General features: G+C 37.9%; 1 protein-coding gene across 2 annotated transcripts in view; it reads left to right on the forward strand.

Moving 5' to 3' along the window:
- The first annotated feature begins 390 nt into the window (after positions 1-390).
- robo4.L (roundabout guidance receptor 4 L homeolog) overlaps positions 391-27,906 on the forward strand; it is a 131,092-nt gene continuing 103,576 nt past the window's right edge. The window contains exons 1-2 of one of the 2 annotated variants that reach the window (XM_041569198.1): positions 391-679; positions 23,908-24,234. In XM_041569198.1, the coding sequence (XP_041425132.1) occupies positions 502-679; positions 23,908-24,234 (505 nt within the window). In that variant the 5' untranslated portion in view covers positions 391-501. Of the gene's footprint in view, positions 680-19,297; positions 19,591-23,907; positions 24,235-27,906 lie in introns of those variants that run through there. The other variant, XM_018225726.2, reaches the window with a different exon arrangement.

Here is a 27,906-nt window from a genome sequence, read left to right on the forward strand (position 1 = left end):
TTTCAATGGATTTCAGGACATTTTTAGGTGACAAAAGTGAAGCTAGCAAGAGCACCTGCATTATGGGAGAATACTAAATGAATGTCTATTTGTCCAATTCTGCTTATTTGTTTTACATGAAACATGTGAAGAAAACACTGTCAAACAACCCCCCTTCAGTGTGTTTTATTTTAAGATGCCAGGATTGCTGGGGGAGCCCCTCTCTTCTCTTCTCAGCCCCAGTCACAGCATGGGGTCTGCATGCTTTTTTACCCCATTGTTCCACAAACTCATGAAGAGAAAAAAAGGAGGAGGAAGGAGAGACTTGAAAAAAGCACAAAAGCAGTTGAAAACATGCTTAATAACAAATTCCAAATAATTTACCAAAGGCTGAACAGAAGGGGGTAGATTCCACAGACTGCAAGGTTTTCCCTTGGATGCGAAGATTTTCCCTTGTAACTTTTATGGGAAGTTACTATATTCAATAGGGAAGAAAATATTTGTATATTTTTTTTCGTTATTATGATTTTGGCCTACTTTCTTCTAGTTTTTGTACTTTTTCCCTTCGGATGGTGGTCACAGGTGAGCTTCTGCCAATGTCATCAACCAGTCACTCATGAAGAACATGGCCTGGAAATTACGCATAGAGAGACCAGGCATGTTAAGCACCACCGGTCTACGAGAAGGCACCGCATAAGAGGTAAGAAATGTAACGAAGCATCTATATTTAATGATTGTTTCTATTCTAATGTAAAATCAAACAACATAAGACAGTATTATTTATACTGCATTATTATGTTATTATTGTTATACAACTTTTAAAATAATACTGTAAAACAGGCTCAGTTGTTTTAAGCATCTTTCCTAGAATTTTTTTTTAAGAATAACTCCTGCGTTCTACCAAAAGTGCTCCAATATCACTGAAATTGGAAAATGAGAAAGTGAAAAGGGTTGATTAAGAAGCTATTATTCTGCTTTTAAGACTGTGGGTGCTTGAGAATGTGTAGATTATCATCTTTATTTCTGCCTGTAGAGATTGTTTTTATATGTGCTGCTTTAATACTATACATATGCACACCAATAAAATATTATTACATGTACCTGCAAATGGTCTTACTCTAGAATGGGAAATAGTGGCTTCACTAATTTAAACCTTTGTGTATATTTAGCAATTATAAATACAATAGGGATAAGATAGGATCATCCATAAAATGCAGGGGATTCAGACTATTATTTTATCAGCACTGATACATATATGTATTACATTTCACCTGTGCTCTCCTCAACAGCAGCACATGATGAGGATGATAATTTCTGAATTACAATGAGAGGTTCCCCAAATTGCATGTAATACCTTGAATTTTTGAGTCTGAGGGGGAAAAAATGCAACAAAACACATACAGCTTTTTGTTGTTCTTTCACTTCACTTTAGCTTTCAGTTTAGTTTAAAAAATATCTTTGGCTCAGTTTATTTTACAGTTGCAAATAATGTTTTTTAAGTGCACTTTATTTTATAATTATGTAGGAAATAGGTATGAATATATATATATATATATATATATATATATATATATATATATATATATATATATATATATATTTAGGGTAAAATATAAAAACATTCGCTGCCAATGGTTATTTGAACTTTTTTTATATCGACTTTATATATTATGCATATTTTATATAAATGTTGGTGCAGGTGAGTACCATTCAGTGACATAGGTTCTAGCAAACAATATATATGGTTGAGGCAGATTAGAAAGGTATTTGCTGAGCCAAAGTAAAAAAATAACTAGATAACATTTTGTTAAACTCATGTAACCAGATTGTGTAAAATACCTGCTACAATAGAGTAATGCCCAGTAATTGTCACTGTTTGAACAAACAAAAAAATATATAGTCTATCCTTGCCAACGTTTATGTCAAAGTGCTCAACCAAAATTTCACCTTGCAATTGTAATGAGTGATAAGGGTGAGGAATTAATGCCATAAATGACGATGTTATCATGGAGAATATGATAATGAGATGCTAATGTGAGTGCTGCACTTTTATAAAGGTAGTTTTCCAAGTTGGATCTAGCTGAACAGAACACTTTTTTTCAAATGTTAGCACTGGTGTAATAATGACTGGCGAAAAGATACAAGTGCTTGCCATTGCAAAGTGAAAACATGAAGATCGGCTGTACTTGCGGTTAGTTTATGACCATTATGAATTTGTGATTTTGCAATTGACATTGTTATTATTATATTATCTTTACATATTTATAAAATGCCAACATTGGTGTATATAATGAACAAACAGATTTAAATGCAAAGTAACCTATCAGACAATTGGTAAAGAGCCCTACCCAAAAGAGCTTACAATCTAAAAAACTTTAATAAAAATGCCCCATAAAGAGAGAGAATATTTCTGTTAAGCACAAGATGATTCACAAAAATTTTTTTCAAACACATAAGTGGAAACTCAAAACAAGACTGAGGTTCATAATGCCCATGCCCCAAATGCCCTGAATATTAATGTGGCACAAAACTTCCTTTATAAAGCCTTGCACACTCCATGTATTCTGTTTACTACCTATACTATATTGCTGAATAGCATTATTTACCATCCCTCAAATGGGCCACACCAGAGCTATTGCCTTTCATGATAACTAGCCCTTTGTGCTGGCTTCCTCTCTTTTTCCTTGATAGCTCAGTATCCCTTGACAGAACATCTGTCGACTAATAATGGGCCACTTTCCCACTTGCAGATAGCTCTGTTCCGCATGCAATGTGTTGTGGAATTTCAAAGATCATGGGAATCAAGCTGTGATGATGTGGGGAATCATGATGTAACCCATACAGCCACCCTTTTGCCTATTTAAAATTTTCATATTCTGTTTTTTACTGTTACCATTTACAAGTATGTGTAATCCAAATTACCATACAACATGGTTGTAGTAGGCTTGAAATTGTTCTGGATTAATGATTTAGGTTGGTTAAAATGGGGTCTGCTTTTTCAAGACTCGTTTAGTGACCACTGACTTGAGAAACAAAATAATCTTTGTCATAATCATATGCTAATTAAGTCATGTTAAATTTTGTGGTCTCATGCCTATGTTTTACTGCATTAAAGACTAAGTAAGATAAATATCTTTACTTCCAAAAACGCGTTTGGTTGAAATTGGACTCTAATTGCAATCTAGTGATGGGCGAATTTGTCCCATTTAGATTCGCTGAAAAATTTGCGAATCTTCTGTAAAATTTGCTAAATGGTGAAAAATTAATCAAACGTGAATTTTTACACCTGTGTCAATTTTGATGCCCGCGTCAATTTTGTCATTAAAGTGAATGGGCATCCAAATAATGTTAACGTGCGACGGTTTTGCCACAAGCGACTTTTCTGACGTGCGTCGAAAATTTTTTATATCAATAATCACGTACATAACCATGTCATATAAAACTACTGTTTACTAGAAGCACTAAATAAAAACATACATAATTAAGAAGAAATAGCTGACTTTGCATTTGCTTGTGCTCATGTGCAGTTGATATGGTTATCAATAGGGAAAGCAGGCCCCCTGAAACATTGTTCGGTACTTTGTGTGGCAAATCTGACTTAAAGGAATAATTGCACAGCAGAAAGTGGTGAAGTGCTATGACTTTCCTTCGAGTATTCTGCAATATGATGACATGTCCGTACGTCTAGGAAGAGCACCACAGAGTAAATCAGCACCCAAGAAGTGTGAGTAGTGCTCTCTATATATCTGTATTTGTGGAAAGCAAGTCGGCTTTCCTATAAGCTGGTGATGACCCACAGGTCACACAGATCAGTTGCGCTTATGAAACTCAGTGGCTATGAATTACTGTAGATTTTAGGGTTTTCCATGAGAATGTAAAAGTTTGAAGCATAGTGTCGCAGGAGTGCCGTTTTGCACGTCCAGATTAATAGTGTGTGTCAATTACTAGAGAATGTTACAGTGAGCCATATAATTAACCTATATAACCTAATGTTATACAACCTAAAATTGCTCTTCTGAGCACTTTTGCATTATTTTTTTTAGACTTCATGATATTAGACGTTTTTGCACTGGTAACAACATACTATAACTGTCTACTCCAATCACGCCCGTGCTGCATGGCGAGGTCAAGGTAGAATGGCAAAAGCTTAATTTACTGAAGCAGTGTCATCTGTTGTTCCTCTGCTTAATTCTATGACTGTTGCTACATTGAGAATTAAAACTGAGTGAAAAATCTGCAAGAGACACTTGAGTAAATTTAGCTTTTGCCATTCTACCTGTCCCTCACTCAAACTGCTAAGGATTTTCCAGGAAGATCAACTATTGGTTAAGCAGGTTATATCTATATATATATATATATATATATATATATCTGTATATATATATATATATATATATATATATATATATATATATATATATATATATATATATATATATATATATATATATATATATATATATATATATTATATATTTAAAAGGTTGAACTTGATGGACGTGTCTTTTTTCCATCTAACTCACTATGTTACTAGTAATAACCAGCAGACAGGAAATATAACACTGACCTTAATAAAGACAAAAGTTATGTCTGCACTAATCTATATAGTGTAACAGTATACTTTGAAAACATATCTGTCTGGCATGAAAATGTACAGAGAAAGGATGTCTTTGGAGAAAGTGCAGCAATAAACTCACTCGTAGAGAGAAGTTTGTTATGTTTTGGGTAGCCGAGGATGAGTAGAGTATAACAGTTCTTTATTAGCAGATTCATGCAGCCATTACACAAGAGTAACTTTTACTTTTAAGCTACCAGGAAGTATGCACAGTATAAATCTGAGCACAGCGACATCTACAGGCCATTTGTATAAACACCACAAAGTTATCTCTGAACTGTGAGTAACTTGTGATATGGAAAGTGGGTTGAATCCAGAGCACAGCCAATAGCCACTTTATGAAGAATGCTTCTATCCACTTAAGAATAGACGTACCACATGTCTGAAGTCAATATTTTAACCAAGAAAGAGGAGAGCACTCCAACTTAGATATACTACTGTGAATTAGTGTTTATTGCCGGCTCATGTGATGGTCGACTTGTGATGATCTAGACCAGTGATCCCCAACCAGTAACTCAGGAGCAACATTTTGCTCACCAACCCATTGGATATTTCTCCCAGTGGCCTCTGAACACGAGCTTATTTTTGAGTTTCTGGCTTGGAGGCAAGTTTTGGTTACATAAAACCCAAGGTGTACTGCCAAACAGAGTCTCCTATGGGCTGGCTGTTCACATACGGTCTAACTAATATCTGTCACAAGCGCCGTCTGGCACGTCTCTTCTCGTCGGTGCCCAATCCAAGATGGCTACGCCCAGCACTGCCATGTGGGTAGCGGCGGCGCTGGTGCAGTGATGCCGGCGCGATGACATCACGCAAGCCGGCACCAAATTCAAAATAAAAGGATGCCCAGGACGCCGGTTCAATGCCTGATTATAGGATCTGTTTCATGCGTTCCTGGGTGTCTGAAAATTCAGTATCTATTGTTTCCTGGAGATTGACCCTGCCTTAACTTGACCTTGCTACCCTTCTGCCTGCCTTTTGATTTCTGCCTGGACTTTGACTTCGCTATGGTTCCTGAACCCTTGTCTGTACCGTGAACTTAAACCTTAAGCTTCCTCCTTGGTCCGGACTACTCCCGTTGGGAGCCGATAGGCCCCCTGACAATATCCAATCACAGCCCTTATTTTATTCCCCCTCCAGGGAACATGTTTTATAGTTGTGTTGCTCCCCAACTCTGTTTACATTTGAATGTGGCTCATGGGTAAAAAAGGTTGGGGACCCCTGGTCTAGACTCTGGGAGAGGTCCTAGAGTAGTCAGAAACACTCTCATCTGTGAGACTCATCTGTGAGAGACCGCTCTATAGTTTTTAATGCCATAAGAAGACAAGCATCTTGTTGGTGTTTTCCAGTCCAATAAATTAAAGGCAAATTCCTATTTCTCTGCAGTTTTTATGTCCCTGTCTCTTCTCTGCATAAGAAAACTGTTTGCCTACCATTTTAAAATATAATCTTCCTACACTGGCTAAAGGGGACACAAAAAGGTTAGTAAAATGTAAGACATTGCATTTTACATTAAGTGGGATTCAATCTTAAAACTGAAATGTATACCCAGATGTAACCCTAGATTCACAGGGATCTTGCATATTAGAGATCTCAAGAAGCACTGTGAAAAAAAAATCACTGAGTTTGCATTTTCTTGGCTTGCCTCCTGCCCCTTGTGGGTATGCTCCATGTAGTATTGACATCAACTCTGAGCAAAGGGACTGTCATAAAAGTGGGAGTAGCCCTGTGGAGTTAGTATGGCCAATCAATAACGGTTAGTGACTCTGCAGTGCACAGTTTATTTGCATTGCCTATTCTAGCAAGTCCAAAACTATGTACACAGTGCCCACTTTCCTTATTGCAAACATTTTGAGCTTTACGGTTATTGTTTAGTTTAAAACTGAAAGTCAGATTTATTGTCCTGGACATTTTGTCGAGGTAATAGCAGAGAAATTGCAGGATAATTGTTTTTGAATGTGCCAGAATACATTATGGGCCATTGCAACCATCCGTTGTAGATATGTTGATTACACACAAAATATTGTATTCTACTTTCTCCATTTCAATTATAATTCTGCTAGTCATTATTCAGGCAGTGAAGATTTATAGACTAGCTTGGAAAATTACATTTTTCAATTAAGACAAGAAAATACATGCATGGATTAAAGTAGCACACTCATGGATCATTGGTTTAATCTCCAAATAGAAATACTTCTATTGTAAAGGAAAAAGACTGCAATATGAGCAAAATCTACTGTGGATTTTCTAAGATCAGCTTATGCTATCATAAAATGAAGTTTTAGCATTGTTTTGCAGTTTATAATGAATTATGGAATACCATATGAATTTCCAGTATGGGGCCTACTTATCATGCTTTTTAAAACACTGGTGTTTCAAAAATGCTTAGGACCTGGGGTTTTCCAGATAATTTGGATTTTCATACCATAAGTCTAGTAGAAAATCATTTAAACATTAAAATCATTTACACATTAAATAAGTAGTGATTATATCTATGTTTGGATATAGTACAAGATACTGTTTTAGTATTGCAGAGAAAGATTTGTATTTTTTGATTATAATTGAGTCTATGGGAGATGGCCTTTTCGGACTAGAAGAAAAGAACTTTCATTTGAAGCAACGTAGGGGGTTCTTCACAGTCAGGACAGTGAGGTTGTGGAATGCACTGCCGGGTGATGTTGGGATGGCTGATTTAGTTAATGCCTTTAAGAATGGCTTGGATGATTTTTTGGATAGACATAATATCAAAGGCTATTCTGATACTAAACTCTATAGTTAGTATAGGTATGGGTATAAAGAATTTAATTAAAAGTAGGGAGGGGTGTGTGTATGGATGCTGGGTTTTCATTTGGAGGGGTTGAACTTGATGGACTTTGTCTTTTTTCAACCCAATTTAACTATGTAACTATGTAACTATGTAACTATGTAATTCTGAGTTTTCTGGAAAACGGGTTTCCGAATAACTTGATGTCTACCTATCCCTCTCTACTGCTGAGCTGCTGTAACACTACTGTTCTCTGCCTTGTTCCATTGACTAGAGCATTCATCATAGGCAGTTCCCCAGGCCTCTCTTCTCCAAGCTGCTGCGGGTAAAATGTATATGATGTAAGGGAATGGCATCACAGTTACATCTTGCAAGACAATCACTCTGGAGTAGAAGTATGCCACTGGTCTTAATAAGTTCAGTTGGCCTAAGGACGGCTCTTTCTCTTACACTGGGAAGCCTAACTTGAAGAGTTAAGGAATATTACAAGACTTCTGAGGAGGTTTATGCCCTATTTATTGTAAAAAAATAGCAAAAACAACGCATATTTCCTTAATAATCAATAGGCAAAAAGTATGTTCAGCATCACTGAACTAATGTTGAAGAGGAGGGTATACTGCCCCTTTAAAGGGTTGCAAAGTCAGTTAATGGATGTGCCCTAAACCCATTTACATCCAACATCTTATTTTTTTGAAGTTAATAATCTGAAGCACCAAAGAATGTAACTCGTAAAGAAGAAGTAGATAACATAACCCTACTAGACTCAACCAGACTCAAGCACCAAAAATATGTTAACATATAAAATGTTGAATAATCAAAGGCTTTTCAGGCACAATTAGAAATAATTCCATATTATTATAGTGCCCCTACAATATAAATTTGTCACGTTTTTAAATGCGTAAAATTGTAAACCAAAAATATAATAAAAAAACAACAGGAAATAAGATACAATAATTGGTTACCGAATTTTAGAATGCTCTCAAACTAATGACAGATACAATTACATTTGAGAATAGTGAAATCATTTGAGCTGTAAAATCTATTATTAAAAACAATTACCCATTTAAGGATTCTTTATTCATTGTAAAAAATATTTCCTGGTTTTTATTTTCGTTTGTCGTAGTAAATGCTTTGAGATGCCGTGACGTGGATATCCTGTTTTGGAACTTTCAAGACAGAGGACAATTGTCACATACCATCTCTATTCTTTCTGTTCACTACTCAAAGTGCTCTACCCTTCGGTCACACACATTTACTTTTCATCCACTGGTAAATAACACATTAAGGTTTCCTGTTTTCTCTCACAGCTACATTTCACATTAACAAGCAGATAAGACTTCAAGCTGCATAACTAACCACAGTGAAGTGCACTTTACCTAAAAAATCATAATGACATTATAGTTTAGAACACAAGAAAATAGGTTCCTATATACATATATTTTCCTACAGAATTATACTTACTACAAAGAAATTGTTTCTTTATTGGCTATGAGCCACATAGAAGGTTTTTTCTGTACATATATCTCAATAATTCGTGTTTTTCTTTATCCATATATCCACAATTAGATAGAATGAATGCCTCTGGACAAGCCTCACTTTTTGTATGAGGCTTTAAACCACTCCAACTTCTTTTTTGGGGAGCAACACAAGCAACATCCACTATGTAAACTAGTAGCCTACAGGAGGCTCTGTTTGACAGTGCAACTGGTTTTTATAAAATAAAAACTTACAGGACTGGAATTCAAATATAAACATCTGCTTTGAGGACACAAGGAGCAACATCCAACTTGTTGGTGGGCAACATGTTGCTCCTGAGGCACTGGTTGGGGATTACTGATCTGAACAGTACAAAAAAACTAAGGAAGGTGACAAGGAAGGCTGTAGGCAGCCACATGATAAACAATGGTAGCACAAGGATTAACCCCACACTGTGCTTTACCTCCTACACAAATCATACATATTTACAGAACCTAAAGTATGATGAGAGCTGTAGGTCAGATATGTTTGCAGAAAAAACCTTTCTCAGTTGGGAATTTGCTGAAGGCACAACTGTGGAGCAGTACATAAGGTTTACATCACCTTTTATCATACCTTCATTTAAAAAAAAAAGAAAAAGGAAACGTGTTCAGGACAATTTCAAGTCAAACTTGTGGAAATGCTGGAACATTATTTAAACAAATGTTTCTTTTGATTTGAAAAGAGCCAGTGCAAAACTATAAATAGTAGAGCAGTATTTTGTTATTTCAGTCCCTTTGCAAAATTCCTCAGATTGATGTTAAAACTTTTTTTGAATGTGTTTCTGAATTCTTGATACCAAACACAATGGTTGTCTTCCTCCCCATCCTTAAGTTACACAAAACTTTGATCTTCTTTTCTTGACTGATCATCATGATGGTAATCATGCAGGGTTAAATGCAAACAGCACTAAACCTACAATCGCAGCACTACTTCAAAGCACGTTACACTGCATTATACTGCTAAGGCCTGTGATTAAAATAAGCTGTGTAACCGTCATTTATACATTGTAATTGTAACTAAATAAACTAGCTGAAACATGTTTCTTTGTAATGAGTGTATAATGAGTGTATAGTCATCAAATCCTCTGTAGAATTCTTTGCTAATGTGTTAATGTAGTTAGCACTGCTGCACTGATAGTGAATTGTTGGCACTATACACTAGGGCCACCCAGGCAACTCAGAGGCCCAGCTTACCCCTATATGGAAGCAGCTTTGGTGTAATAATCACTAGGAAACGCCTGTAACATAGTATAGGGTAAGCTTTGATTTGTGAGAAACATTGTTATGAAGGTGGTTGAATAACAGAGAACAATTAATAATATATTTATTATATATATGTATAATATAGAGTCATTATACACAATAAAGGGTTGTGTCAGAAGCCCATCTGTTTGATGTCGAGTAGAGCCACAATATTTTTCCCAAAAATAATTTTTGGGAAAGTTCCAAAATAGAACTTTCCCAAAAGTTCTTTTTTATTGACTATTTGCAATATGGCTGTTTTCTTAATTTCAAACACCAGTGAAACCAACACCTCATTCGTATTTGTTACAAGTTCTCTGTAAAACACTGCTTAATTTTTGTATTATACTAAAGGGATACATTTCCTAATTTAGTCTTATTTTCTTAAAAATGTCCAGTTAAACATAACTGCTAAGGTTATTGATGAATTATGGAATACCACATGAATTTCCTGTGTGGGGCCTATTTATCATGCTGCTTAAAACATTGCTCAAGACCTGGGGTTTACCGGATAAGGGATCTTTCTGCAATTTGGATCTTCACCTTTTAAGTCTGCTAAAAAGCATTTAAATATTAATTAAACGCAATAACCTTGTTTTGCCTCACGCAAGGATTCATTATATCTTACGTTGGATCAAGTACAGAGAAAAAGGTACTCACTATTAGAAGCCTGAATTGTTAATTAAAATGGAGTCTATGGGGCAAATTCACTAAGATTCGAAGTTGCGCCAGGCGCAACTTCGCCGCACTTCGCCGCACTTCGCCGCACTTCGCCAGGCGTAGTTTTGCCAGCGCTCCGCAAATTCACTATAATCCGAAGTTGCGCTCAGGGGTAGCGTAAGGTTGCGAAGTTGCGCTAGCGTTGATTCGCTATGTAAAGCGAAGTTTGCATACGGCGCCAAATTCAAATTTCAATGGAGGAATACGTATCAGCACTACAAATGCCAAGAAAACCTTCAAATCATCAAATAAAAATTTTATTTTGCCCTACACATGTGCCCACTGTCTAGGTAAGTTGCCATGAGTCAGGAAATGTAGGGGGGAAGGAGGGGAGCCCCAAAAATTTTTTCGATCTTTTTCAGCCTATCACCCATCATGTAGAAAACACGCCAGCGTTTTTTGGGACTTAGAAAAAAATTTGACTTTTTTTTAAAAAAATCCCTATCTACTCTATTGCGCTTCGCCAGGTCTGAGGTGACAAAGGAAGTCTAGCGTAAAAGGTAGCGTTCAGTACACTGCGCAAGTTAGTGAATTTGCGTAGTTACGTCGCTAGTGAAAATTCGCCTGGCGTAAGGGTACGAAGTAACACTAGCGAAACTACACCAGCGTTCGTTAGTGAATTTGCGCAGTAACGAAAATGCCAAACGCTAGCGAATCAACGCTAGCATTCGGCGCTTCGGCGCTTAGTGAATTTGCCCCCATGAGAGATGGCCTTCCCATAATTTAGAGATTTCTGGATAATGGGTTTTCACTTTTCAGATAACGCATCCCATACCTGTTGTGTGTGCTATTATTATCAGTTGCGGGGGCCATGTTTTACTCTGATGAGTTTAGTGATAGGTACCATCTTCTGTCCAAAGTTATACATAATGGTGGAATGGTTGATTGTCTGTATCAATTATTCTCAGACATGGGAGTAGACTTGGGTTGATATTTCTAAATCAGCGCTGTCTGCTTTCATACAGTGAGAGCCATTGAGCTCCTGTACTTGGGGACCTGTTTATTAAACCTCAATTTTTTCTGGGCGAGTTTTTAAAGGGAAAACTTGAATTTTTAGAGGAAAAAAAACGTAAATTTGTAGAGATTTATTACACCCCAAAGCTGCTAAAAATCAATATCCAAAAATACTCAAGCTTAAACCTGTCGTGGTCATAGAGAAGTCAATGGAAAATGTCTCTTTTCCAATTTGAAGATGTGATCTGTGCTGATGTTTGTACGATAATCCAACAAAGTCAGGGTTTTTGGGCGACACCTCGAAAAAATTGTATGATTCGGGTGTCAAACTTGAAAAATTTCACATGATTTTGTCTGCACTTTTCCCGCACAGATTTTTTTTAGCTAATTTTTTGATAAATGAGTTAAATTTGTAAATGGGAGTTAGGTCAACTTTGTTTTAATAAAAAATTAGATAAATTCAAGTTTTATTAAACACCCCTCTAAGTGATAGTAGAGTTACCTATGTACTTACTATATTACTGCTATATATACCTATTACTGGTTTAGAGCTAGTTAGGCAAATTGAGCCCACTGTATCTGGCTTACAGTTTAAACTGATGCATGAGGTACATAAAGTTCAAATATACGCATACAAATTACTCACATGCGACTGGTCCGCGTCTACCCTCGTGGTGGCCCTCTGTCAGCCGGACTCCGCTCCTGGCACACTGACAACGTCCAAAATAATAGTATATAGACAGGAGCCGTAATCACCACGGGTAGTGTTAAGATAAAAAAACGTCTTTATTTCCAAGCATCTTTAAAAACACAAACAGGCATTCTCCTGGAACTGTTTAACTAAACCATGACGTGTCTAGTCACCTGACGCGTTTCGTGCCTCTCTTTGGCACTTCATCAGAGGTGGAGTCTAGTCCTAGCTCTCTGCCTTATATAGTAAATGCAATTAAAACAATATACCCTTTAAAATTAGCATATTACACTTTAGGTTTGTTATCAGGCTATAATTTCACTATGTATTTATGGGAATGTTAAACAAAATTTATACAATAGTCGGAATCCAAATTGGGGAGTATTTTTATCCAAGTATGTTTAATTCAATTCAATTTAATTTAATTTAAATTGGGGGAGTAGGCATTTCTATTCTATAAAGGAAGAACCCATACCTATACAATGTACAGGTATGGGACCTGTTATCCAGAATGCTCGGGACCTAGGTTTTTCAGGATAATGGATCTTTACATACTTTGGATCTTCATACCTTAATTCAACTAGAAAATCATGTAAACATTAAATAAAACCAATAGGCTGGTTTTACTTCCAATATGAATTAATTATATGTTAGTTGGGATTAAGTACAAGGTACTGTTTTATTATTACAGAGAAAAAGGAAATCATTTTTAAACATGGGAGACAGCATTCCCATAATTTAGAGCTTTCTGGCTAAAGGGTTTCCCGGATAACCGATCCTATACCTGTACCTCTTTTTTCCATTCAGTGTACAGGTATGGGTTCTAATATCCAAATGCTTGGAATGTGGGGTTTTCTGGTAAGGTTTTTTCCCCAAAAAAACAAATTTGCGATGCATGCACGCCGTGTGCAGGGGGGCCTGGAGGTTTGTAACCCAGTGGGCCCCCAATGTCCAGTCCGATCCTGGTCATAACTGTTGCTTTTGAATCTGACCTACGTGTTAAGGATCAAAAGCAAACTCACTGAACAGTTGTGTCTCAAGTGGCTTCCCTTAAAGTTGCTGACTAACTCAGAGTTAGAGAGCTGGAAAGCAGGGAATTAGGTTCTGGCAATTATGTTAGACATCCAGTCATTCCAGCCATTGTAGATTGCATTTTTGACTAACTATATTGGAAACATTTTTTTATTTTGCACAGTCTATTTATCCAGTTTTTTATTTTTTACACTGAACTGTTTATTTAATCATTCAATTAACGTTGTCATTGTTTTGCTGCAAATATGGGTTCATGCAACTTAATTACCATCAAGTACAAGGTACTGTTTTATTATTACTGTACAAAGAAAAAGGAAATCGGGAATAAATTAGAATTATCTGCTTACAATGGACACTCTGGGAGATGGCCTTCTTGTTATTTGTAGTTTTCTGGATATCAGTTTTCCAAATGAGAGCTCACATACCTGGATATAATTAATTCCTTCTTCCTTTGCTATCACCTATGAAGGTATTTCTTGCACTGGTAATACTTTTAAGTCACTGGAGATTACTTACTTTCTAACTAAAAACTATTCTTATCTTCTCCCATAGCTCATTTGTAGGGTAGGGTAGTGTACACAGAGCAACCCTTGTGTCCTTGTCCTAATTATCCTTTTACAAGAAGCCTTTGGCTAGTGGTTCTGGCATAGTGGTTACGTTGCAACTGTGCACATAGCCAACAATGGAGGTTTTACATTTATCACGGTGACTGACAGCAGCACGAAGGCTTTCATTTTTTGTCTCTAAAGCTGGCCATAGACGCAAAGATCTGATCGTACGAATCGAGGATTCGTACGATTTTCGGAACGTGTGTGGAGAGTCCCGACATTTTTCGTCTGGCGGAGATCGGTCGTTTGGTCGATCGGACAGGTTGGAAAATTTCTGTCGGCTGCCGATAATATCTCTGCGTGTATTGCCGATCGTACGATTTTCAGTGGGAGACTGTCACTAGCTTTGGTTGGACATAGATATCGTACGATTGCTGTCAGGGGCAGAACATTTCTGATCTGTTCTTTTACTAATCTGACTGGTAAGACTTTGATCTGAATGGTTAGTGGCGGGTCGGGAGATGGGAAAGTCCGATCGTATGATGATTCGTACGATCGGATCTTTACATCTATGGCCAGCTTAAGCCTGAAGTAGAATTATATAGTATAATGTTTTATCTTATACAGTAAGGACCTTAATTATGAAAATCTTCGGATAATTTTATTTAACAAAAAGTCAGAGCAAACTAGAATCCTCCATTTGACCTTATTTGTTATTTTAAAAAGTGTGATTTAATCTGATTGGGGAAAAACTCGATAAAATCGTGTGAAAATCAGAATCATGAGATTTTTCTGGATTTTTCCCCTGAATTGCTCATACAAATCATGCGTTTTTTTTCAGGCTTTTTTCTGAAAAGACCGAATTTTTCGGGCTAATTCCAGTGCAGTCCACAGAAACTTCCAAAAATTATAGGGACCTCTCCCATTGACTTATATACAACCTCATCAGGTCTGAGTTGCCAGAGTTTTGGTCCTGCGTTTTTGACATTCAGACTTTAATAAATAACCCCATGACTAATACAAGTTTCTACTGTTTAATCTGCATTTGATACCTTGTTTAATACACTTATTCTGCCGCCTTTTTTTTTAAAACAACCAAATGTCTGGTATTCCCTAAAAGATATAGAAATGGTTGCAGCCAGGTGTTGTGGCAGGGTCTCAAATTGCAATATTTAAAGGGCCAGATTTATATCTGAATATACTTTTTGCTCAAAATGGATTTGCTATTGACTAGGAGATGCTTCATGCCAAGGTTACTGCAAAAAACATTTATATATATTAAAAAAAAGGTTTATAAATTAGAAAAAAACACCCCTTAGAAATTGAGATTCCCTGATTTATTTAGCTGGGACAGCTTGGGAACATTTTTTTTTAAATAAAAAAGTGTGACAGAAAAAATGCACGCAAAAGGGGACACTGTACTTCATCACTGCACTGATTTACTGGAACAAGCTTGCCAGTTTTATATGATTAGCAGGTACATATAACAACGTGCATCGAGTTGAAGAGGTTTACTCCATTTGTGTACATAGCATTGAACTATGCAGTAACATGTTGTGGTTCATCTGAAGTGATAATGTGCAAACATCAGGACATTCAGTAAAAACCATTAGTGTTACAGCCCCACAGGGCATGCTTGTGAAATAACAACAGATTGGGGGAGGCAGAATGCTGACACAGAAATTAGCAGATAGTGGCTATGGACAGTAGTCCTTCACTATAACTGCCTGCAGGAATGTTTCATCTAAGTCATGGCATCTAGGATAATCTATACCAATTCACACACACTACAACAGAAAGTTGTGCCTACATCTACATGTTTATTTTGCCTCAGTTAATTTGCCGTAACTCTTGCAAATTAAGGTTTTCTTTGCCATCCTATTTGTTCTGTTTAAAGAAGTACATACAGATATCTAATGACACTGGTCTGATACTGATATGAGAGAAATGTATATTTTAAAAATGGAAATTCTTATAGTCAAATCAGTTCAGCCTGCAACTTCAGGCTGTTTTGCTCAGAAAAACGTTTGTTTTTTATAACATTTAATTATTGTTCCTGCGAGTGGAAGCTGCCATTTTGATTGACCCAGCGATTAAACTTGCCTTAATGTTAGTGCCCCTGATTGGTCAAATTTATACCAATATATATATATATGGAAGTGTTCTTGTGACCATCAGGTAATGGTCACATCCATATTACCAAAGCCCTACTACCCCTTCTAAAACATGGGGAGGCCCATTTATCAACATTCTCATTTTAGTGGTTTTAGAGTTTTTTTTAAAGCTACGATTAAACTCTTTTTCTCTAAAATCACAAATGCCTTGAGATTTAATAAAAGATCCAAAAAAGCACGTGTTTTTTAAAAAAAAATGCAGAATGGTGAGCTAAGAAATATGAAAAAGTTTTTTTGGGCAGTGAAAAAATATCCAATAACCTCTAAGACGCTGAATGGCTAAAAAGGTGCTTTTGTATTAGAGTTTTTAGTGGTTTTTACACTTCATAAATCTCAAAATACAGAAATAAAAAAAAAAACATTTTTAGAGAAAAAGTTAATAGAAATTTGAATGTTAGTAAATAGGCCCTTTAGAGCAACACCTGTTTTGGGTTGAAATGCCACCACTGATTGATTTAAAATAAATTAAATTTACATAAATGTACATTTAATCATTCCATAAATATTATTATATTAAAAGCACTGTCCACATGGTCCTCCTCAAATTGCTGCTGAGGGTTGCTCTTGTGAAGATCACCTGATTCCCCACTCCATTAAAAACCCTGAGGCTAGTTCCCCTCACATCACACCTCTTTTAACCTGCCTTATAGTCACTACCCCTAGCCTCAATCCTAAACTTCCGGACACTGCCCCAATAACTTGGCTGTGCCTTAGATACAAGAATCCCTATCGGGTGCAGCGATAAAATGGTGTCTGTTGCACATTGCATCTTATGCCTAAGCCTTAGCTCACCACTCACTGAGACCTAAACTACCTTAAAGGGACCACTTCCTAGCACTGTCATGGCCCCTTACCTCCACCGTCCTGTTCAGTCGCGGGGACATGAGTTGTTTTAGAATCAAATTGAATCTGGCCCATAATTTCAGTTTAAACAATAATGTCATTAGCGCCTCTTGACACATGCAACAGAAGTCTAGAAATACCGCCATGTAGTGATGAGCAAATCTGTCCCATTTTGCTTCACCGAAAAATTGACGAAACAACGAAAAGTTTGTGAAACGCATTGATGTCAAAGTTTTGATGTGCGTCAATTTTTATGCACGTGACTTAGCTGGTGGTAATTCCAAGGTTCCTTTGCATGAATACGAGATGCAATACTAACACGTCATTCAGCAGCCTAGACAGGTATAATAGTTCTCCCCTCAGGTACCTTTAATTAATGCCATTAATGTGCAGTATGTGTAATTTAGCATGCATGGTTGCATTTGTAAATGAACCCTTAGGTGTAAGACAACTTAGGTGCAATTGTTAAGTCTATAATGTCCTAACGTGCATACTTTGAGGGGAATGTAATTAAAGTCGCAAAGAGCAAAACAATTCGTGCCGATAAGACTAAAAATCCACATCTCGCAATGTAATATTGTTTCTTAAATTGTTATTGCATTGGGAATTGTAATTGTGCATTGCGAATTGTAATTGCGCACTCTTAAAGAAGTGTTTGAGGGTGTCATAATCTTTTGGAGCAAACTTAACGACTTTTTCAGTAAGAAGTTTTATTACATTGACTGCGCATTGTCGCAAACTATAAAATTCGCAAACGGCCGTCGTTTCCGTGCTTGCAAAAGCTATATTAAATTCGCACAAAGCAAAAATTTTTGCTCAAAGGCATAACTTTTTGCATTGCGAATAGTTTTTCTGTTAACGACTTATATTACATTCCCCCCTTTGTGTCTAGCAGCTGTGCCTCTCAGTAAATGAATCCCTTTTTCTACAAAGACAGGATATCCTCACTTTACACACATGGAACACTAATAATGCAAATTACAATACATCTGCTACTGATACTACTACTATTACAGGTATGGGACCTGTTATCCAGAATGCTCAAGACCTGGGTTTTCCGTATAACAGATCTTTCTGTAATTTGGATCTTCATATCTTAAGTCTACTAGAAAATCAAATAAACATTAAATAAACGCAATAGGCTGGTTTTGCTTCCAATAAGGATTAATTATATCTTAGTTGGGATTAAGTACAAGCTACTGTTTTACTACTACAGAGAAAAGGGGAATCGTTTTTTAAAATTCGGATTATTTGGATAAAACGGAGTTTATGGGAGATGACCATTCCGTAATTCAGAGCTTTCCGAATAACGGATCCCATACCTGTACTTACAATGATACATTAAGGGGCCCATTCACCAAGCTTAAGTGAAGGATTCGAAGTAAAAAAACTTCGAATTTCGAGTGTTTTTTTGTGCTCCTCGACTATCGAATTGGCTTAAAATCGCCTGAGATGAATGATTCGAATAGATCGAGCGCAAAAACGCTGCGACTATTCACCATTCGATAGTAGAAGTACTGGATTGAGCGCAAAAACGCTGCGACTATTCGCCCATTCGATAGGCGAAGTACTGTCTTTTTTAAAAATACTTCGACTGCCTACTTCGCCACCTAAAACCTACCGAATTGCTTTAAAAGCCTATGGGAAAGTCCCATAGGCTTGTTTTCCAAGTTTTTGATCGAATAAAAAGGCATTCGATCGAATGAAAATCCTTTGAGCGAATATTCAATTGAGCGCCTATTCGCCTGGCGAATATTCGCCAATTCGACTATTCGCCAGCGCGTAAATTCACCTGAATTGCCTATTCGATTCTATTCGATTCTATTCCCCAGTCGGATTTCAAGGGATTTAACCCCTCGAAATTCGAACCTTGATGAATTTGCCCCTTAAAATCACTTTTTTTTCAAAATGTATTAGTATAAAAGAGGGGAAAAACATCCACTGCTTTAATATTCTAAGCAAAACATTCTGAATAGTTTGTTCTGGTCACATTTTCTTTGGGTGAACAGAAAGGCCAAACATTCCTTTGTCACTAATTTAGCAAAGAATTGCTCTAAAGGTCCAGCAACAATAAGACCTAAAATATCATAATAGGGATAAACAATGAGGATGACCAAGTCTAAAAAAAAAGTTTGGTTAACCAGTAACTTTGCATTGCCTTCCTGCATAGGGAATGGGAGGGACTGCCGTCACTTCATCTCTAACAACAGATTGCCAGTTAGGAAAAAGGAAATGACAATACACTGCTGGCTGCTTAGAGTCAGGGATCATTGGGCTACAGGGGTTTAAGCTGAAACAAGAAAACTGTAGTTGAAGGAATGTCCCTGAGCTGCATTCTCCTTCAGAAAGGGCAACCATTTTTGTAGCTGGGAATTTTGTAGCTGGTCTAAGATTCCTGTGGCTACACAAGTCTGAGTATAGGTTTTATATAAAGTCACTGGGCAGCTATGTTTTGCAGGAGGATTTTATGTGTGACTGTAATCATCTGGACAGAAATACATCGGCTGGAAGGTGAGTGTCATTTGTATGTGCTTCTGATAAATGTAATTGTATTTAACTGTGACAGTATGGCAGATTTTAGGGGCAACTTTAGTAAGGCTAATAATATTGGCTTAAGTCTGAAGAGAAAAGTAAGATGTTATGAGCTACTGTATATATGGCACGTATGTGTATAAGGGAAAGTAATACTATTCTAATATATGTTTCCATGCTTTGTATGTATATGGAATCACCAAATGTTGCCTTGCCTTCATTTGTTGTTTCTGAGCCTCCGATAAAGTTTGGAAAGTTGTAGGTTTTTTTTTAATTTTTATTATCAGTTATAAAATGTCATTTGCTGCTAATCTTTGCCCGATTTTAAATCAAAACTGCATTTTAGTTTTATACACTCCAGATGAATCAGATGAATCCCAAAGAGAAGGGTTGTGTGTAGCCCAAAGCCAAGAACAGACTTTTGTGGCTCTTACACAAGCACCCAAGAAGCCTGTACACAGAAACATCTGCCAGGTGGAAGGCAGCAATTACACAACATTAGCATGTAAATCACTGGAAGTTATCTCTCGTAATAGAACTGAAGCTATCAAGTTCCAGTGCAGGTGCCCAAAATGTCCTTGTGCTGTTCATTGTAATGAATATACAACTTGTACAACTAAGCACACATTATCATTATATTCTAAATAATATATGTACTTTTCATGTTCATCTCTGTGATAATATGCTAAGGGAGGGATGGCGAACATAGGCATGTGGCATAAGATGCGCCGGTGTTTCAAGTTGTCTCTAGAAGGATCAAATGGTAAACAATGGCAGACAGAACAATTGTTGCTCTTCTATTTAGCACTATTCAGCAGCACATCTATCTCCTCTCCAACTAAAGTGTTTACTAGGATGTTTTTGTTCTTGCCAAGTGGCAATCAATTATTTTCCATCTGTTATGTGGCTGAAAAGCATTTGTCAATGCAAAAGCAAACATGTTTTATAAAACCACATCTAAAATACTCATATATTACTGTATTTGTCCAATGGTATATTGGGTTATTTGATACAGTTTTTTTTTTTGGGGGGGGGGGGGTTGCCAACAGCTTGATCAACACATTATAAAAAAAACCATGAAGAACTTTTGACAAGCTTTGACAAAGGGCCCTGTATAGGCCCAAAATGTTGCCACTTTCTTATGAGCACCTGTCACTAGTTCAACTGCATCAGTAGTGCCATTGGTATTTTGTTTTATTTGGATACACTTTTGGGGCCTTTGGCAGCTTATGGGCCTTATGCCTGACTGCACCTGACACCAAACTGGTGTTGAACACTGGTAGAAGCACTCCAATTTGGGATTCTTCACATCCTTGTTATTCATAATAAGAAAGTTGCCAGGGACCTGGTTCAGTGCATAATTGCATGTCCTGAGTGTGCTGTATTTTTGATATTCCAGTTTCGGAATCCCTGCCTAATCTTGACTATGTTGTTTGATGTCTTCCATGACCTGTGCTTGAATTTTGACTACGAGCCTGCTTAGCCTATACCATGCCATTAAACTAGTTGCCAAATCTCCCAGCTTCATCCTAAGCCCATATTTGCTGGTCCTGCCATTCTGCCATTCTGGTACTGTCCAACTTCTTTCATTTTGGTAAACTATTATGCATGAAGCCTCCAACCACAAGGGAATATTTATCAAAGTTAGAAGAGAATTACACAGGCCTATTCATTTTTGGATTTAATTTTCATTGATTTAGGATTTATATAGGATTCTAGCAAACTGTCAACAGTATGACCAGTATAGTGAAAATTGTCCAAACTTCCCAACCCTTTCTGGGAATGTATGGGAAGCTTTTAAGACCTCCCTAATTAACCTAGCTCTGTGCATTTTCTTAGGAACAGTTGGAAGTCACATTGAATATACAGGAAAATCAGTAACTTGTGAACAATTGGTCTGTTCACAAGATCATTACAAGGAGTAATTAACTTCTTGTTGATGATCTGGATGTTGGGGCAGATAGTCACTAGAAATAACAATGGCAATAAAATGTCAATGACGATAAAAATCATTGCTCAAACTGACCAATGAACCAACCAAATTAGACATACTGTATATATATCATATGTAGTTAAAAAAACTTAGAAGCAGATTGTGTACACACTTGGCTCAATACTTCACTGTAAATTTTAAAAATAAACAGTGCACAATTATAATTATGGTATGGCTGACATGTATTGTAACATAGTAAGTTAGGTTGAAAAAAGACACAACATCCATCAAGTTTAACCTTAAGTCTGTACATAACCTGCCTAACTGCTTGGTGATCCAAAGGGAGGCAAAAAAAAACAATTTGAAGCCTCTCTGATTTTCCTCAGAGGGGGAAAAAATCCTTCCTGACTCCAAAATGGAAATCGGACCAGTCCCCGGATCAACTTGTTCTATGAGCTATCTTCCATAAACCTGTATTCCCCCACTTGCTAAAAAGCCATCCAACCGCTTCTTAAAGCTATCTAATGTATCAGCCAGCACGATCAATTCAGGGAGAGAATTCCACATCTTCATGGCTTTCACTGTAAAAAAAAACTCTCTGAATATTAGACAGAACCTCCTTTTTTCGAATCAGAAAGGGTGCCCTCTTGTCAGCTGGAAGGACCTACTGGTACATAAAGCATCAGAGAGGTTATTGTATGATTCCCTTATATATTTATACATAGTTATCATATCTGCCCTCCACATCTTCTCCAGTGTGAACTGGCCCAACTTGGCCAGTCTTTCCTCATAGCTAAGATTTAACCTTTTACCATCTTAGAGATTACGGTATTTTTGAAGTGTATTCACCAAGCTTTGTTTTAATAAATGCCCAATATGTACCAGCTGCAGGTACACAATCACATACTTTATCTTATACATACAAAGGGATTGATCAATCCACATTCCCCAGGCTTCTGTTTTACAAGTTATTTATTCTTTGCAAAATGAAATGCTGAAACTTGCTTACTTATCAGATAAATAATTCAGCTCTGGAAAATAAATCAGTTTAGTTCTAGACGGGGTCATTATTTTTTGAGCCCAAAATGCCTGTTTGAGGTTGTTGGTATTAATCTCTACACTTGAAGCAATACGGTTATATATGCAGTCACAAATAATATTGCATTCATATGTCAAGTATTTTCTCCATATTGCAACACAGCAGGCTTAACAGTTTTTGTGGTAGGAGATTAAATCTTTAGATATTGAATGTATTTACTAATCTGCAGCAGAGTAAGGACCAAACAGGGGCTTAATTCCATCTGTGCAGAAGACGTAGCAAGATGCCAGTTCCTACTGTATATAAATACGAATGAAGTTCATTAGTCATTTTTTTCCAAACTGATCCTTATATTTTATTATTGTAAAATAGTATTCTACCAATAATGCTGTCCATACATAGGCATTTATCCTTGTTTGACAACATATGAGCAGATCTTTGCCAAATTTAGATACCCAGGTGGGTTGCCAAACAAGGCATCCAATCTTTTGGCTCATAGGTCAATGACTGAATCACTTAGAGGCCCAATGCAATCCTGTTGGAAGGCCTACCAATTATTGTATTGCATACATTAATATGGTAGTTACTGGCTGAGTATAATAGCTGTTTTGTGTCAATTACATTTGAAGAGCTTCTGATGAGATTATAGGTTTCATATAGGAATACAGTCTCACTTAAATGGAAGCAAATGTTGCACCTATGGACACCATTCATTAAAGGTACCTGTGTCAAAACACTTTTTGCACTTTTTGTAAAATTGTGCTAAGCACCATTGCATCCATCCACATTTTTTTTGCTGCAAACTACTGATGCTAGGGGAACCCAGGATTCCCACAATGAATTATGTCAATAGGCAATAGACCTGTGGCATAATACAATTTTAACTCCAAGCACAGGAATTACACATTCCCAGTTCTGAAAATGTAAGCTATAGTTTGCATAAGATTCAAATCCATTATGTTTTCTATGTTCTATATTGGGCTGCGTAGCTCTAGGACCAAGGAGCTCTGCACTTTCCGCAGCTGCACATTGAAATATGTTTTCCTTCTACTCAGGGGCTGGTAAAAACATCTGCTAATAGGCCTAGAGAGCCTGCCTTTTGGCATGCCCTGTTTACAGAAGAGGAGTAAGCAATATTTGGGCTTCTAAGCAGCCGCAAAATATTCTTGAATAGAAACTGAGCCCATGTAGCTACATACTTTCCTACATGCTGCATATAATTAGGGGACATAAAACAAACAAGATGTACTGACATATTTATAAATTCACTGGCATCTAAATTGCAAATTAATCATGTCAAATTTGTGTTGTTTATCTTTTATAGGCTCAAAAACCCGATCAGATGATTTTCCACCCCGTATTATTGAACATCCTTCAGACTTGTTTGTGAAGAAGGACAAGCCAGCCACATTGAATTGTCGGGCAGAGGGCAATCCACAGCCCACTATAGAGTGGTACCGTAATGGAGAGCATGTGGAGACCAGCACAGATGATAAAACCCTGCGTTCCTATGTTCAGCTGCCAGAAGGACCACTTTTCTTCTTAAGTCTTAACCAACGCAAAGGCAAATCTGATGAAGGGGTTTACACTTGTGTGGCTAGAAACCATCTAGGAACGGCATTTAGTCGAAATGCTTCTCTTTACGTTGCTGGTAAGTTGACAAACTTTAAAAGTTTTGAAAAACCTGCAGCATGCCACAAAACTTGCATATGCATTTGGGAAAGAATGCAATTTTCTATTAAGGAAACTACATCTCCAAGAGGTATATTTATTAAAATTAGAGGAGAAATTAGAGGAGAATTACACAGGATTTCATTTTAGGATTTTAATTTCATTCATTTAGGGCTCCCCTCTAGCAAACTGTGCACTGTATGATAAATATGTCCCTGTTGCTTGCTAGAATCAGATCACCTGCTGCCCTGTCCTATGGGGGCCTACACCTTACTCATACTCCCAGACCTGGCAACAGACCTGGAGGTGGGGTAGGTTTGCTTCTCTCTCCCCGCTGTACTTTTAAAGTTCTTCCACCTGTTCCCTCTTTATCATTCTCCTCATTTGAGGCTCACTGCATTAGGCTCTTTTCTCCGGTTTCACTGTGCATTGCTGTTATATATCGACCACCAGGACCAACTGCACAATTTCTGGACAACTTTGCTGCCTGGCTTCCTTACTTTCTTTCATCTAACATACCTTCCATCATATTAGGTGACTTTAATATACCCGTTAACAACATTAACAACTCTTCTGTCTCTAAACTTCTTTCACTAACCTCCTCCCTAGGCTTATCTTTGTGCTCAGACTCCCCCTCTCACTCCAATGGTAATGCTCTGGATCTCATATTTACCAGACTCTGTTCAACCACCAATTTTACTAACTCACCATTTCCCCTCTCTGATCACAATATGCTCACATTTCAACTCTCACTAACTCCCTCCTCACCCCCTGCTATTCCCCAAACACGTACCTACCGTGACTTGCAAGCTATAGACGTGTCACATCTCTCTTCTTCCTTTGACTCTCTTCACTCTAATATCTCAGCCATCTCATGTCCTAATGTGGCTACCTCTGTCTACTATAGTACTCTCACCACTGCCCTAAATGAGCTTGCTCCTTTAAAAACTAAACGTTCTAGACCCAAACCACTTCAACCTTGGCATACTGCTCATACAAAAGCGCTCCAAAGACACTCACGTGCACTTGAGCGTCGCTGGCGCAAATCCCGTTCAGAATCAGACTTTTGGAGCTACAAATCTGCCCTGCGCTCCTTTAACACCAGCCTCTTCCAAGCCAAACAAACATACTTTACTTCACTCATTAACTCCCTTTCTAAAAAACCAGCACAACTTTTCTCCACCTTTAACACTCTCCTTTCCCCTTCTCCACCCCCTCCATGCACATCTGTCTCTGCTCAAGATATTGCTGAGCACTTCAAAAACAAAATTGACACTATCAGAAGGGACATTACACTACTCAACCCCCCTAGACTTCCACCACCCTCCCTCCACACTCCCCAGTCCCTCCTGTGCTCCTTCACCCCTGTCACTGATGAGGAAGTCTCAAAGCTTCTGGCCTCTTCTCACCTTACCACCTGCCCGCTTGATCCAATTCCCTCAAAACTTCTCCGCAATACCAATCCGTGTCTAATCAAAGCCTTAACTCACCTATTTAATCTTTCCCTCTCAACTGGACTGTTTCCTTCTCAACTAAAACATGCTCTTGTCACCCCCATCCTGAAAAAACCCTCTCTTGATCCCTCCAATCTTGACAACCTCCGACCTATCTCTCTGCTACCTTTCATCTCTAAACTACTTGAGCGCCTAGTCTACAACCGACTTACCTCATTCCTCTCTGACAATAACCTGCTGGACCCCCTACAATCTGGTTTTAAGCCACAACACTCCACGGAAACTGCCCTGACTCGACTGACTAATGACCTTTTAACCGCTAAAGCCAACAATCACTTCTCACTACTAATACTGCTTGACCTCTCAGCCGCATTTGACACTGGAGATCACCCTCTCCTCCTCCAGTCCTTCCAGTCACTTGGCCTTCGTGACACAGCCCTGTCTTGGTTCTCTTCTTACATCATCAATCGTTCCTTCAGTGTCTCCTACAATGGAGTAGCATCTTCTCCCCTACCTCTTTCTGTTGGAGTTCCCCAAGGCTCTGTCCTGGGACCACTACTATTCTCCCTCTATACTTCCTCCCTTGGCAAATTAATAAATTCTTATGGTTTCCACTACCACCTCTATGCTGACGATACTCAGATCTATCTCTCATCTCCTGATCTCAACCCAGAACTCCTAACTCGCGTCTCCTCCTGCCTGTCCGCTATCTCTACCTGGATGTCACAACGCTACCTTAAATTAAACCTCTCTAAAACTGAAATGGTTCTCTTTCCTCCAACTAACAACAGTAGCATCCCCGAAGTATCCATCATAGTTAACAATTCCACTATCACCCCCTCTCCCCAGGCCCGGTGCCTTGGGGTTATCCTAGATTCTGCCCTGTCATTCACTCCTCATATCCAGTCACTTATTAAATCTTGTCACTTCCACCTAAGGAACATATCCAAAATACGATCATTTATCACCCAAGACGCTGCCAAAATTCTTATTCACTCTCTCATCATATCGCGTCTAGACTACTGTAACTCTCTTTTAATTGGCCTCCCCCTCCAGAGACTGTCACCTCTCCAGTCCATAATGAACACTGCTGCGAGGCTCATACACCTCAGCAACCGCTCCTCCTCTGCCTCGCCATTCTGTCAATCCCTGCACTGGCTTCCGTTACCTTTCAGAATCAAATTCAAATTAATGACACTGACTTTCAAAGCACTTCATAACTCTGCCCCACCCTACATCTCTAAACTCATCTCTATATACTCACCCACTCGCTTACTACGCTCCTCTACTGACCTGCTACTCAACTCTTCTCTCATTACCTCCTCACATGCTCGCATTCAAGACTTTGCAAGGGCTGCACCCCTCCTCTGGAACGCTCTCCCACGGTCTGTCCGACTTTCTCCCAACCTTTCTACTTTCAAGAAATCTCTGAAAACGCACTTCTTTCGAGAAGCCTACCCTCACTCTGCTTAACTACCAAACGCAATACCACATTTCTCACCCACTTAATTCGATCTTGCCCACTCCCACACCTTGTGTATTACTCCCTTCCCTTTAGACTGCATGCCTATGCATAGGGCCTTCCTCACCTTTTTGTACCTGTATTGATTGTGATGTTTGTTACTCCATATATTCTATGTATGTAATTCATGTGATGTAGTTGTATAATCACATTTACTTTACAGTGCTACGCAATATGTTGGCGCTATATAAATACATGTTAATAATAATAATAATAATAATACATTAACCTGACATTGCACAAGAATCTCTACTGCTTTAGAAATTTAAGTGGCTTTTCTGGCAGATGCTCTGTCAGTCACACATGACACACATTCTACTTTCCTATGTATCAGTAACACTTTCCCACACGTGCTCTTAAAGGAGAAGGAAAGTCTAAAAGAGAATAAGGCTAGAAATGTTGTATTTTGTATACTAAACATAAGCATGAGCTTACTGCACCACAAGCCTAGTCAAACAAATGATTTATGGTTTCAAAGTTGGCCACAGGGGGCTGTCATCTTGTAACTTTGTTAAACATCTTTGCCTGACCCTGACCCTGCACATGCTCAGTGTGGTCTGGGCTGCTTAGGGATCGTCATAAACAAAGCTGCTTGAATTCTGCATAGCTGGGAAGTAAGGTGGGGCTCCCCCTGCTGTTCATAAGTATGATTGTTTCCCTGCTCAGCAGTTAGGGA

Source organism: Xenopus laevis, chromosome 7L (assembly GCF_017654675.1).
Source record: "Xenopus laevis strain J_2021 chromosome 7L, Xenopus_laevis_v10.1, whole genome shotgun sequence".
NCBI classification, from domain to species: domain Eukaryota; kingdom Metazoa; phylum Chordata; class Amphibia; order Anura; family Pipidae; genus Xenopus; species Xenopus laevis.